The sequence below is a fragment of the Archocentrus centrarchus genome, chromosome 24, assembly GCF_007364275.1.
Source record: "Archocentrus centrarchus isolate MPI-CPG fArcCen1 chromosome 24, fArcCen1, whole genome shotgun sequence".
Taxonomy (NCBI): Eukaryota; Metazoa; Chordata; class Actinopteri; order Cichliformes; family Cichlidae; genus Archocentrus; species Archocentrus centrarchus.
The window spans coordinates 14,174,578-14,190,527 of NC_044369.1; the positions used below are offsets into that span (position 1 = coordinate 14,174,578).

General features: G+C 41.1%; 1 protein-coding gene across 1 annotated transcript in view; it reads left to right on the plus strand.

Annotated features, from left to right (window-relative positions):
• Nucleotides 1-4,006: 4,006 nt before the first annotated feature.
• Nucleotides 4,007-15,950, plus strand: part of syne1a (spectrin repeat containing, nuclear envelope 1a) — a 137,007-nt gene continuing 125,063 nt past the window's right edge. Inside the window, 1 exon segment of the mRNA XM_030721981.1 lies at nucleotides 4,007-4,065. Coding sequence (XP_030577841.1) covers nucleotides 4,050-4,065 — 16 coding nt within the window. The 5' untranslated portion in view covers nucleotides 4,007-4,049.

Genomic DNA, 15,950 nt, shown 5'->3' on the forward strand with positions numbered 1-15,950 from the left:
TACTGAAAATAGTATGTCAGGCCATTGTGTTCCGATATAGAGATGCTGAAGGGCAATAGACCAACACACTGCTATGTGGTGGAGACATTCTTTGAGCTTTTATAGCTTACGTTCACGGTATTTATCAAATGTGATAGGGCAGTGTGGTGGGAAGGGGTCCTTAATATCTTAGTTAAAAAAAAAAGCATCCAGAAGGACTTCAGAGGTCTAGGAAGCGATTAAAGATGCAGATTTGCAGATTTAAAAAAAATCAATATTAACCTTCAAAACTGTAGCTTATATCATTGCGCACTTCTGGAACCCTAGCCTTTTGTAAAGCTCATAAAAATAAACAGATAGGTGAGAGGAAGAGAAACAACTGGGCAATATTCTTTCAGTTTAGAGAGGCTGTATAGGTTAGAAATAAATGCTAGCCACCAGGAAGTGACTCTCTGTGTTTCTTCTGTCCCCTCTTTGATCAGTAGATGGAGTAATACTCCAGGGTAACTTCAGAGAACGTCTCTTCATGTGATCTGAAAGTCAGAGAGCATGTCTGCTCCCACCCTGTAAACATTTGGGCTGTTTGAAATAGACCAGATAGGAGAAAAAAAAGAGGAGAAAGAAACATCTTGGTTGGCTAATCAGCAGACTTTTACAAGCCAAATGATATTTTGAACATTTATACTAATCTTTTCAGTGTGTGATACAGTGTGTTTGCAGACCTCCACATAATGATTATCATGCAGTGTTGCATTGAAAAAAGCCATGCATTCTGCAGCTTAATGAATAATGGGGTGACTGCCCTATAAGGCAGATACATAGGTTTTTCATGATTTGTGAAAATTTGTGTCCTTTTTTGCCTCGGAAAAAATATGTAAATGGCTTTTGAATTGAATGCATAACATTTTTTATAATAACCTTGGTGCATATTGGACATCAGTATAACTTGGTTCGGTTGATTGGTTTGGTTCATAAGGAAAAGAACATTTTTGATACTAGATTAAACAACTTTTCAGACATAATAATTCAGGACATATAATAGATTTGCAGAACAGCATTTCCCTCTTAGCATGTTGATTTTGCCATGCAGGTTGACAGCAAACTTTCTAATGAGATTTCAGAAAACTGCTGACTATGCATGAAAGAGATTACCATGCTAGCAGTCTTGGTCCCAGCTCTCTGCCTGTGCAATGATTAGATAAGAAAACGGATCTTAAAAGGGTAAGTATTGGATGGTTTCCTATTGACCTGAGTGTTTTGTCTCTGCTCTCCTCAGCTGCAGCATTGTCGGCTCTCTCTTTTGCTGAATCCGTTTTGGTCCACAGGGGCATTGAACGGTAGAGGTCACCTCGAGCTGAGTGGTGTAAAAATGTAGGACTCAGCAGTCCATTCCTGCTGCAGTGCAGCCGGCCAATCCAACTAAATCCCAGAACATTTCAATGCACTGACAAGTCAAACATCCAATTCTGACACATGTACTTGAATTGGGAAGAAGTGCCTGTATAGCTGATACTGAATTCACCAAGGTAAATCTTTGTCCCCAGATTTTCTAATAGTGGTAATGTCAGGCCTATAATTTGGATAGATTTTTTTTTTTTTGGCCTTGTCTTACACTGTGGTTTAGAATATTTTGTGGTAGGTTTACCAGTAATACACCCAAACCAATTAATCTTATTTTGGGGAGTTATTTTGAGGTTTTCATGTTTCTACACATTTTCTCTCCACATATTTTTGGCTGAAAGTCTGTTTTTCCCAGTAAATATAATGTTTACACAGTCACTGCAACCCCCCCCCCCCCCCAAAACAAACAAACAAAAAAAAAAAACAGCACACAGCAGAGCTTCAAAAGGCTGCCAAGACCTTACAGAAATCTAGACATCCAGAACTGCAGATATTGGAGTGGAGGGCTGTCCTGCAAATCCCCATCCTTAAAATCAGCCTTGTTCACCTGCTGCCAATCATTTACTGAAATCAAAGAATTTTCAATCATTTATAAGTTTTTCTGTTTTCCAGTCCTGCCCTTCTGTCTCTGCCTTTGTTGAATGGCGCTGTGGCCAGAGCTCTGTAGTTCCTTCTTTTAGTTTTCTAAGAGCTCTCCTGAGATGATGATGAAAGGACTTGTCTAATGGGATTACACATCGCGATAAGTGCTCAGAGCCTAGTGGTTCATCACGCCTCCCTCCTGCATTTCAAAGAGTGGCATTGATCTGTTGTAGAGCAGTATACCTTGGACATTGTGTTTTGAGAGCGATGCTTTATTAGCAGAGCTTTGTTCTTATTACTGTTTGTCGTTCCAGCTCCAGAATCTTCACGTGTCTTTTAAAATTACATTTAAAGAGAAATGTGCTTTGTTTAGGATCTCAGTTGGGTCTTTTCAAGGATTTTGATCCACAAAAGATATCAATCTCCCCCCCTTTTAACCTGAGCAGCAGAAGTGCTGGTTGTAAAGGTGATGTCATGAGATAATTCATGAAGTTCCTCAATAAGCTGTGAATTATGTAGCAACTGCAAGTTCTAGTTTCTATTCAAATAAACTGAAACAGCGTTATATCATACTAATGCACAGGTGTGCACATATGCTTCCTGTATACATATGCATGTTTAGATTTAATACTGCTAGAGATGGTCTAGCTCCATTAATACCAGTAAAATCACAGTTTTTTTTTTGTTAGGACTGATGACTAATAAATAGCAGTTCTAATCTATTATTTATAATAAGGAGAAAAATATAGGCAATATATTATTGTATAGCCATTGTATTATTTAATTTATTACAATAAATTCACATTAAACAACTGTATATTTAAGGTGAAACCCAATGCAAAAATATTAAAGAACAACACTAGTAAAACTTGATTTATAGAGCAGGTTGGAGCTGGAAATGCATTCCTTAACCATCAAACAAAGCCAACCAAATGTTAGTCTGCCTTAAAGCATTAGGATTTTCCACATCCTTATATGACTGACTATAAAAGAAATTTCCTTTTAGATTTTTATTTAGTAGAGCCATTTAACTTATTTTCAAAATAACATGCTTTCAAATTTAAAAGTGATTTTTGTCCAAGCATACCATACCATACCATCTTTATTTATAAAGCACTTTAAAACAACCACAGCTGACACAAAGTGCTGTACATTAAAACACAAATAAATAACAATTTAATAACTCTTTCCGGTCATTAGAACTAATTATTTTTCATCTATTTTGCCTGCGTTTTATTTTTAGTAATTTAAGAGCTGCTAATCTTGGTAAATAGCATCCATTTTCCACTGTTAATAAAACAAATAAATCAGTCCTTCAGTCTGGCTCAAGTTGTAGTTATCACTCTGGAGAGAGTGCCTAAGTTTGGCTTTGACCATTTCAACAAATTACACAAATTTATTGCTCTGTGTAACTTTTCTGCTACACCTCAAATTGAGTCTGATAAATTTGCAACAGCCTTAACATGTATTGGTGCTGACACAGCCTTTGAATGCCACCTCTTTTTAAAGCAGGATTTAGACTGTGTCACAGATTTTCTGCTACTTATTCTGATTTCTCTTGTTTCTTCCTTGCGTCTCTCTGCTGGCATGCACATTCCCCAGTGAAGAACTAGCAGGCATGAGAAGATGTCCTGTCCTGAAATCTCACTGAGATGGAAGAGCATTCCTTTTGGTTGGACAGCAGGTGGCAGCACATGCAGACCACAAAGCTATCCTGTCTGCAGGAGTAAAAGGCTCAGGCAAGGGAGGGGGGCCTCTAAGATGTTCAGTACACACACGCATACATCCTCGCATACACATCCAGTTTGCACTTACATCATCATTATCAGGGGAGGAGCTTTGCAGAATGTGAGGATTGCAGACAGCTACTGTAACAGGGATGACTTGAAAAGAAACAGCAACATGGACATGATACAGTCTTGACATCAGTCAGTGTAAAGACTCCAAACTGCTGCAGTCCTGGACAGAGCATGAGGATCCTGCCAGGGTGATTCACAGCAGCTGGGACGTGACTTTAGTGACCTCAGTACAGCACCATGGCATCACCCAGGCACTACGGACACTCTGCTAGGGATATTACCAACGTGATGCAGAAGCTGCAAGGTAGGCGTAAAATGCTTACTCACACTGCTCTAACTTGGTTTGCAGAGTGTTTAGAGGTGACCTAGAGCTTGGTGTGACACAGCAGACCAGAATGAGGTAGAGACTTAGTGTGAAAAATCTGTGTCATTTATCTGAGCCTCATGACATGAATGTCCTCGATGTGTAATGTTGGAATTCAAGTTCATATGGTTGTTGAATGTTGGGTATGAGAAGGACATAACTCAGTGGAATGTGCAGTGTCACTGCATGCAGTATGCAAGTACAGTGGAATTTATGGTTTACAATCAGTTTTATTTAATCTCACCTTCACGTCCTATCAGTGCTTTGGTTTGGTTTTAAATGCTCTGCAGCTTCTTGGCATGATTAAAAATAGAGATGGAGAAGGCTGTAGCTGTTGGAGCTGTTAGAGATATAGCTTGGAAAAAAAAAACAGCTTGATCAAATGGGTGAGTGGGAGTAGGAGAGACTACATTACTGTCATAGTCTTGTTTGTATTTTCTGTTTGTTTTATTTGTCCGCTTGCTCACTGTGTGTTTGGTGTATCTGTGTGGAGTGCAGCGAATGTGTGTGCGTGTGTGCATGTGTTTCTGTGTGTGGATTGACAGGGAAGCAGACAATAGCAAAGCTAATCCTCAGAGAAGCTGACAGGATGAAGTCTATTCCTCTCTCTTAACTTGGCAGTAGTAGCAGGACTTCTTATAATGGACAGTTATATTCTCAGCTTGTTGTGGCTGTAACACTGGCACTGTTACATCCATTGTGTTTAACCATTGGTCTACTTAAAATAAGAAGCTTGAAATATATATATTTTTAAATCTTGTCTCACCTCTGCTCTAACTTTTTTTTTTTTTTTTTACTGCAGCAGCAGCAGATAACCAGCATTTATTCAGATTAGCTAAAAGTCAAACACCAGGGCTGTAACTACTTCACAAGCTTCCAGTGGAAAACGGTGTATCTCAGTGTGCCGGGATCACATATCCGTTGCTGACAGGATCAGATTGATGACGCTCGCAAAGTAGCAGGAAAGTCAGGTGACACTAGAGCTGAGATCCAATATGGCTGCTCACTGTGTGGCTTCTGAGGTGGCAGTTTCTGTGAAAGCAGAGAACAGCATCAGCAGCCACGTGGTTCTTCTGCATCACTGTGTGCAGGTGTGGATGCACACTTTGAATCCCAATCGTACACTGATGGATCTAATTTTAGAAGCCTCCCCTCAAGCCATCTCTCCAGTGCAAAGACAGATCCATGCAGACGCACATTCAGTGAGAATTTAACCATTTATCACAATGCAGTGGTGTCAAATGTTTCCATTATTTATTCATACTTCTCAGAATGAAAAAAAAAATCCTCCACAGGCAGACACCTCTGTTTTAAAGAGGTGCATAATGTTTCATCTACACCTAAATGATGGTGTTTCTAGATATATGGCAAGCTTCCACTGCTCATAGGTATAGGAGTCTTAGTGAACTCTGTGAGAAAGTAAGTGACATGAGCTGTAAATATGTCAGTGGCTTGTTACAGCCACACTCTTCTGACTGGGTTCTACTTTTCTGGCAGTGTGTCAGCTCCAGTTAGTGAAGTCTTTATCTCATTTTAACAAACGGTCCTTTTACCAACAGTTGCTTTATGGATATAGGAATAGTACTGCTCTATCATAGCCACAGTAGCCATTACCACAAAGATACACTGTTTAGACAATGTTTGTTTCTATTGAATTTAGTATGTAGCTGTATCCTCAAGTAGAGATGTGCCACATGTCTGATATATTGCCTGTAGTTTGAATATACACCATTCTTACTAGATGTGTTGAAAAAGTTGCATGATTCTCAGACAAAATGCAAAATCTCTATTTGAGCTACACTCACTGGCCATTTTATTAGGTACACCGGTTCACCTGCTTAACACAGCTATCCAATCAAGCAATCATTGATTTAGAATTTAGGCATCAAGAATTTAGACATGTACACATCATCAAGAAGACCTGCTGAAGTTCAAACCGAGCATCAGAATGGGGAAGAATGGTTATTTGAATGCAGCATGGTTGCTGGTGTCAGATGGGCTGTTCTGAGTATTTCAGAAACTGATGATCTACTGAGATTTTCCCACATAACCATCTCAAGGGTTTACAGAGAATGAACTGAAAAAGAGAAAATATCCAGTCATCTGCAGTTCTCTAAGAGAAAATGCCTAGTTGATGCCAGAGGTCAGAGGAGAATGGGCAGACTGCTTTTTTCTCTTTTTGTAACATGTAGTTCTTTGTGTAGTTCTTGTTTTTGTTTCAGAGTACAGAGTCACATTAGCTTGGTGACGGGGGCATGCAGAATCAAATTTGTTTGATGTGTTCTGGTTGCCGTTCATCTCCTGGGAGGCGAGAGCTAAACCTGTGATAATATAATCAAGATGTTTTGTAGGAATCAAAGAGGAACACTGTTTTTTTATTATTATTAATCTGCAGATGAAAGTCAAAAACAACATAAACACGTTGTTTGTCTTTCTGGTATCATATAGTTATGAGTTTGTGCCCAAAGGACCGCTGTAAATGAAATCTATGTAGCCTTTGTTCAAGACACCTTTCCGTAAATTTCATCTCAGGCTCTAGTTGGATAATTGTTATGTTCACACATGTTTGGGGAAAAACTTGGTTGTAATCCAATTTCTTAACACCTGAAAGTTGTATAAATATAGGTATCTTGTATGCCTTTTAAACCCTGATTAGTTTAACATATTTTACTCATCATCTTGAAGGAATGTAATGTTCTCAAATCACCATGAAATGAACCATTCTCCCTCAAGGCTCAATTTGGCGGCCCTTTGAAAAGAAAGCAATGCAACATCAAAATAATCAAAACTTTTGCCCCAGTTTCATTGTGTTTTTTCCTCCCTTTAACCAGCTCTTTTGGTGCACCTCTCTCTGTCGCTGCGAAAAGAAAAAAAAACAAAAAAACATCGCAATTAGTGACACCATATGGCAGAGAATGGCGAGGCCGCTTTGAACACCTCCCAGCCTGAACTCATCCATATGCTGTGGAATTTGCCCGTTTGTTGTCTCTCATTAATGAGAAAAGCAATGCGCTGTTTTTGCTTTTACAATTTCTCACCTGTTTTCTCCGTTGTGGGCGACAGAGGCGCACATCCCCTGCCTACGCCTCTGGGCTCTGCCGTCTGCTGGTCTATCAAGTGGCCAAGTTTGTTAACTCTCACTGTGTTGGGTGCACACCTGCATGAGTTTTTTCTGCGTTGGCTGTGTGTAATCCTATGCTTGTGATCACATAGTACAGAAGAAGATAGCCACAGATCGAGTGTCTTGAGGGGGGATGCATTTGAGGAAACATGCAGGGTGGTTCAATTTTTATAACTCTCCCACTGATATAATTTTGGTAAAGGAAGAGACTTAGCAGGGAGAAAGGTTGAGAGGGGAAAGGCCATAGGCAACAGAGGGGCAGCACATCTGGAAGACATGAGCCCCATACTGAGAGTTTCAGATGGATAAAATGGGAATGAGAGAGGCAGCGGGAAAAGCAGGAAAATGAGGACTGGACAAGCAGAGTGGGGGGGGGGAGCAAGAGCCCACACACCAGCTTTTAAGCTCCTGATTGCTAGTGGGCCTGGCACAGATCCTCAGGTTGGCACAGGGCCAGCATGACATCCTGTTGCCAGGGGCGACATTATGATGCGGCCGCAGCCAAGGAAGGCCTGAGCAGACGGTCACCTTGAGCCATGCCAGCCTCCTGTTTAGCTGTGACACCACTATTTATCGTCCATGGCTCTGCATACTGTGGCTTCACACACATACACTGACACACACACACACACACACACGTGCCCAGACTTACACAGACACCGAAACAAACACTTGGTGTTAAAAATAGCTGTGATGCATCGTTCTATTTTTTGGTTTTTTTTGCCCCCCCTTCCACTATTATAGCACTGGGAGTCAGCAGTTTAGCTGAGTGGTTAAACAGACCCGGAGCAAGCCTTCAAGGCCACCAGACCAGAACAGTGGCAGAGGGTCTGGTCTGGAACAGAGCTGCAGCATGAGTTGTTATTTATTCTGCTGCTTCTTCTCCTTGTACTTCCAGATTGTGTTTGTGACTCGTTGCCATAAATGGCAGTCGCATGACAGCCAGCACGGGGCATTTTTTTTTTTTCACCCTGTGGGCTTATGGGCCATGTCTGGTTCAGGCTCTGCTTCTGTAACAGAACATTATGCTTGATAAAATGGTGTGTGTGTGTGTGTGTGTGTGTGTGTATGTGTGTGTGTGTGTGTGCGTGTGTGTGTGTGTGTGTGTGTGTGTGTGTGTGTGTGTGTGTGTGTACATGTGTGTCTGTGCACTAATGGATATCTGTGTTCAGCCTTTGCAAGTTTCTCAGTGACAGCTTCTGTTGCATCAGATTCTAATCTCCTTTAACCTGACAGTTAGTGAGCATTTGAGTGACATATCACAAGATTAGGTCACTGAGGGTCCCTCCCATACAATATGTAAGGTGGGTCGTGCTCATCCACTCTACAGGCTCTTTGAAATGTCACCCCTTCAAAAAGGTCAGAGTGTATTCCTGAATTATTTCAGTGAAGAAGAAGAATTATTATATCAAATCGTTCTTTGACTCCTTCTAAAATGCTTTGCAACCCAAGCGACATTTAATGCCTCTAAAGCTTTAATGAAAGGAGCATTTATGTTATCTTGAACTATTAGGTACTGTTGACCCAGTATTAAATACAGTGTGAGCCAAAATTACAGCTTTAAGCCACACCGATTCCACGATATGCTATCTTCTCTGATGCTGTCTGTCAGATTGAAGCTTCAGATAGGTTTGATGGACGTACCAAACAATGTCTTTACTGATAAAATCCTGACACCTGAGCTTTTGACCCCAAGACACATTCAGCCACCATCTGTAATACTTTTGAGTGTCATGCAGGCTCTTATCTCTCACCCACAGACACCTCTGTCCCCCTTTTTCCCCTCCGTCTCATTGTGATTGGATAGTAGAAACTTTTGCCTCTGGCGGTAAATTTAGCACTTGAAGGTTTTTAAAAAAAAATAGAGGTCAGATTGTGAAGCCTTGACCTCATAGAGGTCATCCAGCCAGATAATGTGGAAATAAGTAATTTTCAAGTTTTCACGTTAAAAATAATCTGTGGCTCACAGAAAAAAACTCTGACATTAAAAAAAAAAACACCTGAACGTATTTGTTAAAACATTTCATCAATCATTTTCTTATCTTCTTTATACAGCGTGTATGCAAAATGAACCACTCTGTCAACTGTTTACTCCTGAATTCAATTACCTTGTTTCCAGAAGGCCAGGGTCCACCATCACTTTTCATTTAATAAATGAAAAACAACGCAATGAAAATGCCATATCTATGAAATGTTATTTCCTGTTGTGTTGCAGGCTGACACAAACACAGCCCTGCTGCTCGACACAAAAACCCCTCTTTGCTTGTTGTTTTGTTTTTAATATATCCAGAATGTTTAGTGACTAAAACCTCCCAAAGAATTCGGGTGATGTTTGGGAAATTTGAAGGAAATGAAATATAATGCTTTTACAGAGCTGCACTATGAATTGGACAGGTGGGTTCGGTGAAACAAAAAGGCACACATACATCTGCCGGTCACAAAAAAGAATTGGTTTAGGCTCACTTTTAATAATGCAGAAAATGGGCCCAGCTGGATGGGCATAAATGCACTCAAGTGGATATGTGCAACAGGATTTTGCAGATGATTCTGGCTCCGTGCCAGGCAGAATTTTTTACTTCACAGCAAAGACGAGCTTCATAACTGAATTTACTGCTCTGGCCACAGTGATTTATTTAGTGTGCTGACGCCAGTCCTTTCACTTTACTCGTCCCTGTAATGTGTGGCTGGTCGCTGAACCTGGATAAAGAGCTTAGACTGTCTGAACCCCCCCTCCCCACACACACACACACACACACACATACAAAGACACACATAATCATCACACACATAATCATCACACACATTCATGGAGAGCAGCAGAGAAACATCCAGCAGAATTTTTTTTTTTTCAAAGCCAAATTGAGTCTTTCTAATGCTCTTAGTGCCACTGAATGGTGTTTTGATATGACCCCCTGTGCCTCCAGTGGAATAGATGCTTTGTATTAGCTGCATGTTCAGGTCTGATTGTGTGTGTGGTGTTAAAATTTGGTTTTGTTCACCTAAATGTATTTTGCTGTGAAAAAGAAGGCCTTGAAAACAAGATAGAAGATTGTAGCTCACAGACTAACACTAATATGCTGCAGGATATATCTTATTTTCTACAGCTTCTCTGTCAAAAATGAATCCAATTAATAATAATAATTGAAATAATTGAATAATAATTGAAGTAATCATTGAAATGACTATACTTTTTACCCTAAGTAAGATTATTTGTTTAGGCCTATATTTTTTGTCATATATATATATATATATATATATATAAATTCCTTTAGTTTGTTTTACTGTAATTCATTCTGTAATTCATTTGCATTCTAATCTGCTGGTGTGTGTGTGTGTGTGTGTCAGTACTGCAGGTGCTAAAATTGCTGAAATTACTGTATCAGTGGCCTGGTTTTAATGAACACTGTGATATTTGGACATTTTTGTCAAACGACAAAGTGCCTTCTCTGCACATCTGCTACTGAAAAGGGAGTGATGGTGCTTGAAAGATGCAAGGGGTTGTTTTGATAATCACTTTGACTTGTTCCCCCTGTCTTAGTCCTTTTAATGTGGTATCATTATTACTGAAATGTAATTAGGTATGCTAATTGGCTGACATTTGGACTTCCGTCTCAGCACTTATGTCGGGTCTGGTAAAAATGTGTTGTAAATGAAGTGGGATGGAGAATGAGGAGGCTGAATGGACGTGAGGGTTGAGTGGAGGTGCTAAGAGCATGATAGATGGTGTTATTGAGTGCTAGGGCTAAAGTACTCCAGCGGAAGTGCAGAGAAGGGTTTTTTTTTTTTTTTAAATTAGGAATTGTTGGGGTGAAAGAGAAGAGCTGGAGTCAGGAAGTGGATAAATAAGCTGTTGGAAGAAGCAGGGGTAGAAAACCTGTAAAATCACTTTATGTGTCAATGCAGTGGATTGCATGTCCGTGCAAGTGTTGCAAAATAGGCTGTGTGTGAGAGAGAGAGTATGGAGCAATTATAGGGTACCTCTGCAGCATACAACAAAGCCATCCATTTAGTGCATGATAGTGTTAATAGGCATGATCCATTAATGTTGTGCTGCAAGACACACTATTTTTAGAAAACTAAAAAGGCCTTATTGTATATACAGAAGTCCATGAATTTAAATGTCCACCAGCTTGAATAATATGAAGATAATATGATTAAATCAATGTATTATGACATTAATACTTGACAGCAGAGTGTGTGACCTTGTACAGTAAGTGTGCGGAGTGCCAGTCCATATGTGACCAACCATAATTATGGCTGGTGAGTTGTGGAGTCATTAATAGATTAAAAAAGATCAGAAATGCTTTGAGTGCAGAGCAGGGTCATCTGAGAGGCTGCAGTTTAAAGCTGAGCTTGTTCTTTTTAATGTCTTGTTGCATCTCTCTTCCTCTTGAATGCTTTTTGTGAAATAGGCATTAAAAAAAGCAACTTAAAATACTTAAAGCTTTACTTATCCACAAGGTGGCACTGTGTCTCTGCACAGTCATTAAGGGCTAAACAAGAAGTCTTGTTCTCTCAGAGAGCAAACCCAAATATCCTTAGGGTGAATATATTATATGATGAGCAGAAGCAGCGTTATTCCACCTTCCAGGGGGCCGTTTGTTTTTCCTTTAATGGCTGAAAAGAGACGGTTCCTCCTCTCCTCAGGAAGCATTGTACCCCGCAGACATACCTGTGTGAGCGCCGGGTGCTGACCCATGTCCAACCTCCACAACCTCAGTGAAGGATCTGGTATTTTCTGGGGCTGCCAGGGGCTCCAACAGAGATCCAGAACAGCTGAGGTTCAGGCAGTTTCAACCCCCCACCCCCCTCTTTTTTTTTTCTCTTGGAAAGACTGAAACACTCCTGAGATCTGCAGCCTAAAGGAGTCTGTTGGTTTATTCTTGTACATACAGTAGATGTGAAAGTGATTGTCTCCATTCAGCTTATTCTGTTCAGTGTGTGTGTGTGTGTGTGTGTGTGTGTGTGTGTGTGTGTGTGTGTGTGTGTGCGTGCGTGTGTGTGCGTGCGTGCGTGCGTGTGTGAATGTCTGTGTGCACCTGCTCACCCTGTGGTTCTCTTCACTCCTGTGGTGAAGTCTAATAAGTCCCATGAATCCTCACTGTGTTGTTTTGATTTTTGTCCCGGGGTTATTTTTCTTAACAGTTTAGCTCACAGAGAAGTTCTGCTTCCATATTTGTTGCTGTTAAAAAGGAAGAATTATCTAAAATGCACCAACAAAACCAGAATACTGTAGCTTAAAAGATTTGGACTGCCAGCATAACTATAACTGGTCACTATTTAAATTTACTGTATTAAAGTGGATTAAAAAGTCTCGTTTGCGGGTTCAGCACCTCGGCTAGTTCCCTCACACTTCTGACTTCTGTGCAGCTCTTTAGCAACACCTTGAACTTAGCAGAGAGGTTGGAATAAATGGAAACACGCTGTGTGTTGGTCAATATATTCTGTTTTATTATTTACATCATTGATAATGTGTGGGCTCACTAGAACAATAGATCTTTGTCTGGCTGCAGCGCAGTGTGGACCAAAAGATTTTCTTGCAGTAATTTTATTGAATTGGGATTGCGAGTTTGCACAAAATGATAGCCCCAATGGATTCTGCTTTCCACTGGTATAAATCATGTTTTTTATAGTCTAGAGAAGGCTGGTAAAGGCAATGCAAATGTAAATATAAAAAAAAAAAAAAAAAAACAGGGCTGCATGAATATTTCTTTGAACTCCCAGTCAAGCTAAAATGCTTGCACAGTCCGGCACATACACAGCTCTCAAACTGTACGTTCAGAAATGTAAAGCGCACCCTGACAGACACTCATTTCAAAGACACATCCGTGGAATAGGCTCATATTATGACGGCTAGTTCCAGGGCTGTTAGAGGGAGGAGTGTCAACGATGTGATTATCAGCAGACAGATAGCAGATGACAGCTGCCATCGATTATTGATGACTTTTATAATTAAAATCCCTTATGGGGAGAACCCAAAGAACAAAAAGGGAAAAAATCATACAAATGATGAATGGTCCTTTCATCTTTAAGGCAGATATAAGATGCACCAAGCTCTTCAGCATGAATATTGCTTTCCAGGAAACTCTCTGAGTATGGGTTCAAAGAGGAGCTTGGTGCTTTTAATACTGCCAGAGCTCACACTGGCTGCATGTTTTTGTGTCCATGTGTGTGCAAACACCTGTGTTTGTTAGAGGAAATGGGAAACAAATAGAAAAGTTGAATACAAGAGAGCGTAGGCCAGACAGAAACAGAGATACAAATCAGAGCGTGACAGGACAAAGGGTCAACATACTGGGACACTTTCTAATTTTACTACAGCCATGCTACATGCACACCCAGCTTTATGCAACATCATGAGATGTTCAATCAAAAGGAATGGCACAAATTGGTTTTTGTGTAATTCCCAGTATCATCTTGGGACTTCTTGCACCCAGAGAACATATCTTTATAAACTGAACTCTCAGTAGTTGTACAAACAATGCGGCCATTGTCTTATGTTTGTTTGTTGCCTTGTTTAACAGTAAATCTTTTACCAGCAGCAGTGCAATTTCCACAGCATGACTGAATCAGAATGAAAGTGGATTAAAACACGACTAACACTGTTATCTTTGTTCTGGAATTCCCTATATTGTTTTTGTCTTAGACACTTTGTAGACTATTTATGTTTCATGCAGTGTGACATCCAATTCTTATCCCAGATATTGCATTCTCCTGTATTTTTTTCCTCTTCTGTTCAGTACTCCCTTCCCCGAGAGAAAACAAACAGACAGATGTACTGTTTGTGACTGGCTGAGATGAAAGTGGCTCTTTTTTGAAGGGAGTACAGTAGCAGATCAGACAGGATGATTGTCAGTGATAGTCTACTCCCCTGCAGGCTCTATGGAGTAAAAAGCTGCTTGTCTCAGAGCACTGCATGGTATCTGTGTGGATGACAGAGGCAGAGAGAGGAGGGGAATTCAGAGTGCCAGCAGCACATAGGGAATTCCTGCACGCCTTAGAACATGTGTGTTTGTGTGTACGGTGCTGTCACAGTAGCACTCCCGCTTTATCTCTACTAACCTGCTAAATGGTCTCCTTTAACCCACCCACCACCGCTCAGTCCTCCCCCTACACATCCGGATGGGGCTACTGTGACATCACTCATTCCCACGCGCTCTGATTGGCTGGCCATTGGAGGGAAGTGGATTTTTCCTGCAGCCTATAGCGAAAAATTGAGAGAGAGAGAGAGAGAGAGAGAGAGAGAGAACAAGTAGGAGGGAAGGACCAAGGTAGAGCATGTATGAGAGGGGAAGAGCGAGAGGGAGAGGGGGAGAGGGGGACTAAGCAAAAAAAGATTGATGCTGAGGCAAGCCGGCACTGCGCAGCACTCTCTTACACACATACACACAAACAGTCATTGCATCACGCGTACTCTCACATCACACTCTCAAGCTGCTTAACAGGCAGGAAAACCACTGAGTCTGACTGAGTCTGCAGTCCGTTACTGCAGGACAGGACAGAGGACAGCAGTACGTAAAGGGCGACAGGACAAGAGCGTGGTTCCTTCCTCACTGCTTTACCTCAGCGCAACAGTTCCACTTCTGTCATCTCAGGAGGTCTGGTGCTCCAGGGAGCTCTTTAAAGACACCTTCCCAAAAAACGGTGGGGTGGGGGTGGTCAACAAGGGCAGGAGCAAGGGCAAGTGTTGCCTCTCCCGGAGGTTGTCGTTGATGTCCTCTCAATGTTCCCATGAGAACAGGCAGAAATCGAGGCGTAGTCTGGGGCACAAGATGGCACGGCGAGTAGGGGGCGAAGCCTCCCCGAAAAAGAACACATCCCTCAACCTGGTGGTGGGCTTCTACCACTACCTCCGGGGTAAGTGGGGCAGTCTGCGTGCGTGGCTGTGTGTGTTTCCTACTGAGACAGAGAGACTTTAAAAAGAAAGCAAGTGCACAAAATGTATATTTTGCATGTGTGTTGGGTGTGTGATTTAGAACGGCACTGCAGCATGGACTGTACGTGCCTGCAGGATATAGATGTGTATGTGTGCAAACATGAACAATTGTGTGAATTTTGCAGTGTAATTTTCTTACAAAGTGTTCCCTGAAGGATATGTTTTTCTTTTTTTTTTAAGCTGAGAGTGTGTATATAAAGTGAAATGAGCAGACATCTGAAGGGGGCATTTTCACATTGGCAGAGTCAGTGAGTGAGTGCATGTATCTGCCTGTGTATGTTTATGTGTGTGTTTTTGTGTGTGTAGGTCTCCAGCAGGTGAAACAAGCATGCCCAACAGACAAGTAACAACTCACTGCAGGTGTCACAGCACAGCGGGTTGACTGTCAAAATGTTTGATTCCTTATCTCTCTGTCTGACCCTGTAGCTATCTGCCTCTCTGCTCATCAGTATTTGGATACCACATATTCAGCATTCTGTCTGCCAGCTTGTCTCTGATAGATAAATCACATTATCAGTCTATTCTGCTGATAAGTTAGAAAGAAAATACGTTTGACAACTGGTTGGCTTGTTTTCACCAAGTTTGTACTCTTTTCCCTAGCTGAATTATTGATCATTTATTAAGGTAATATTCACTGTGGGGGTGTCAAATTGGGAAGTCAGGGACTGTGCATGAGACAAGTGATATAGAAGGTAATCAACTGTGTTAAAATGCTGCTGCGAAGGACAACTGTTTCCCATTGTGATATTGAAAGAATCTGAGCGTGCG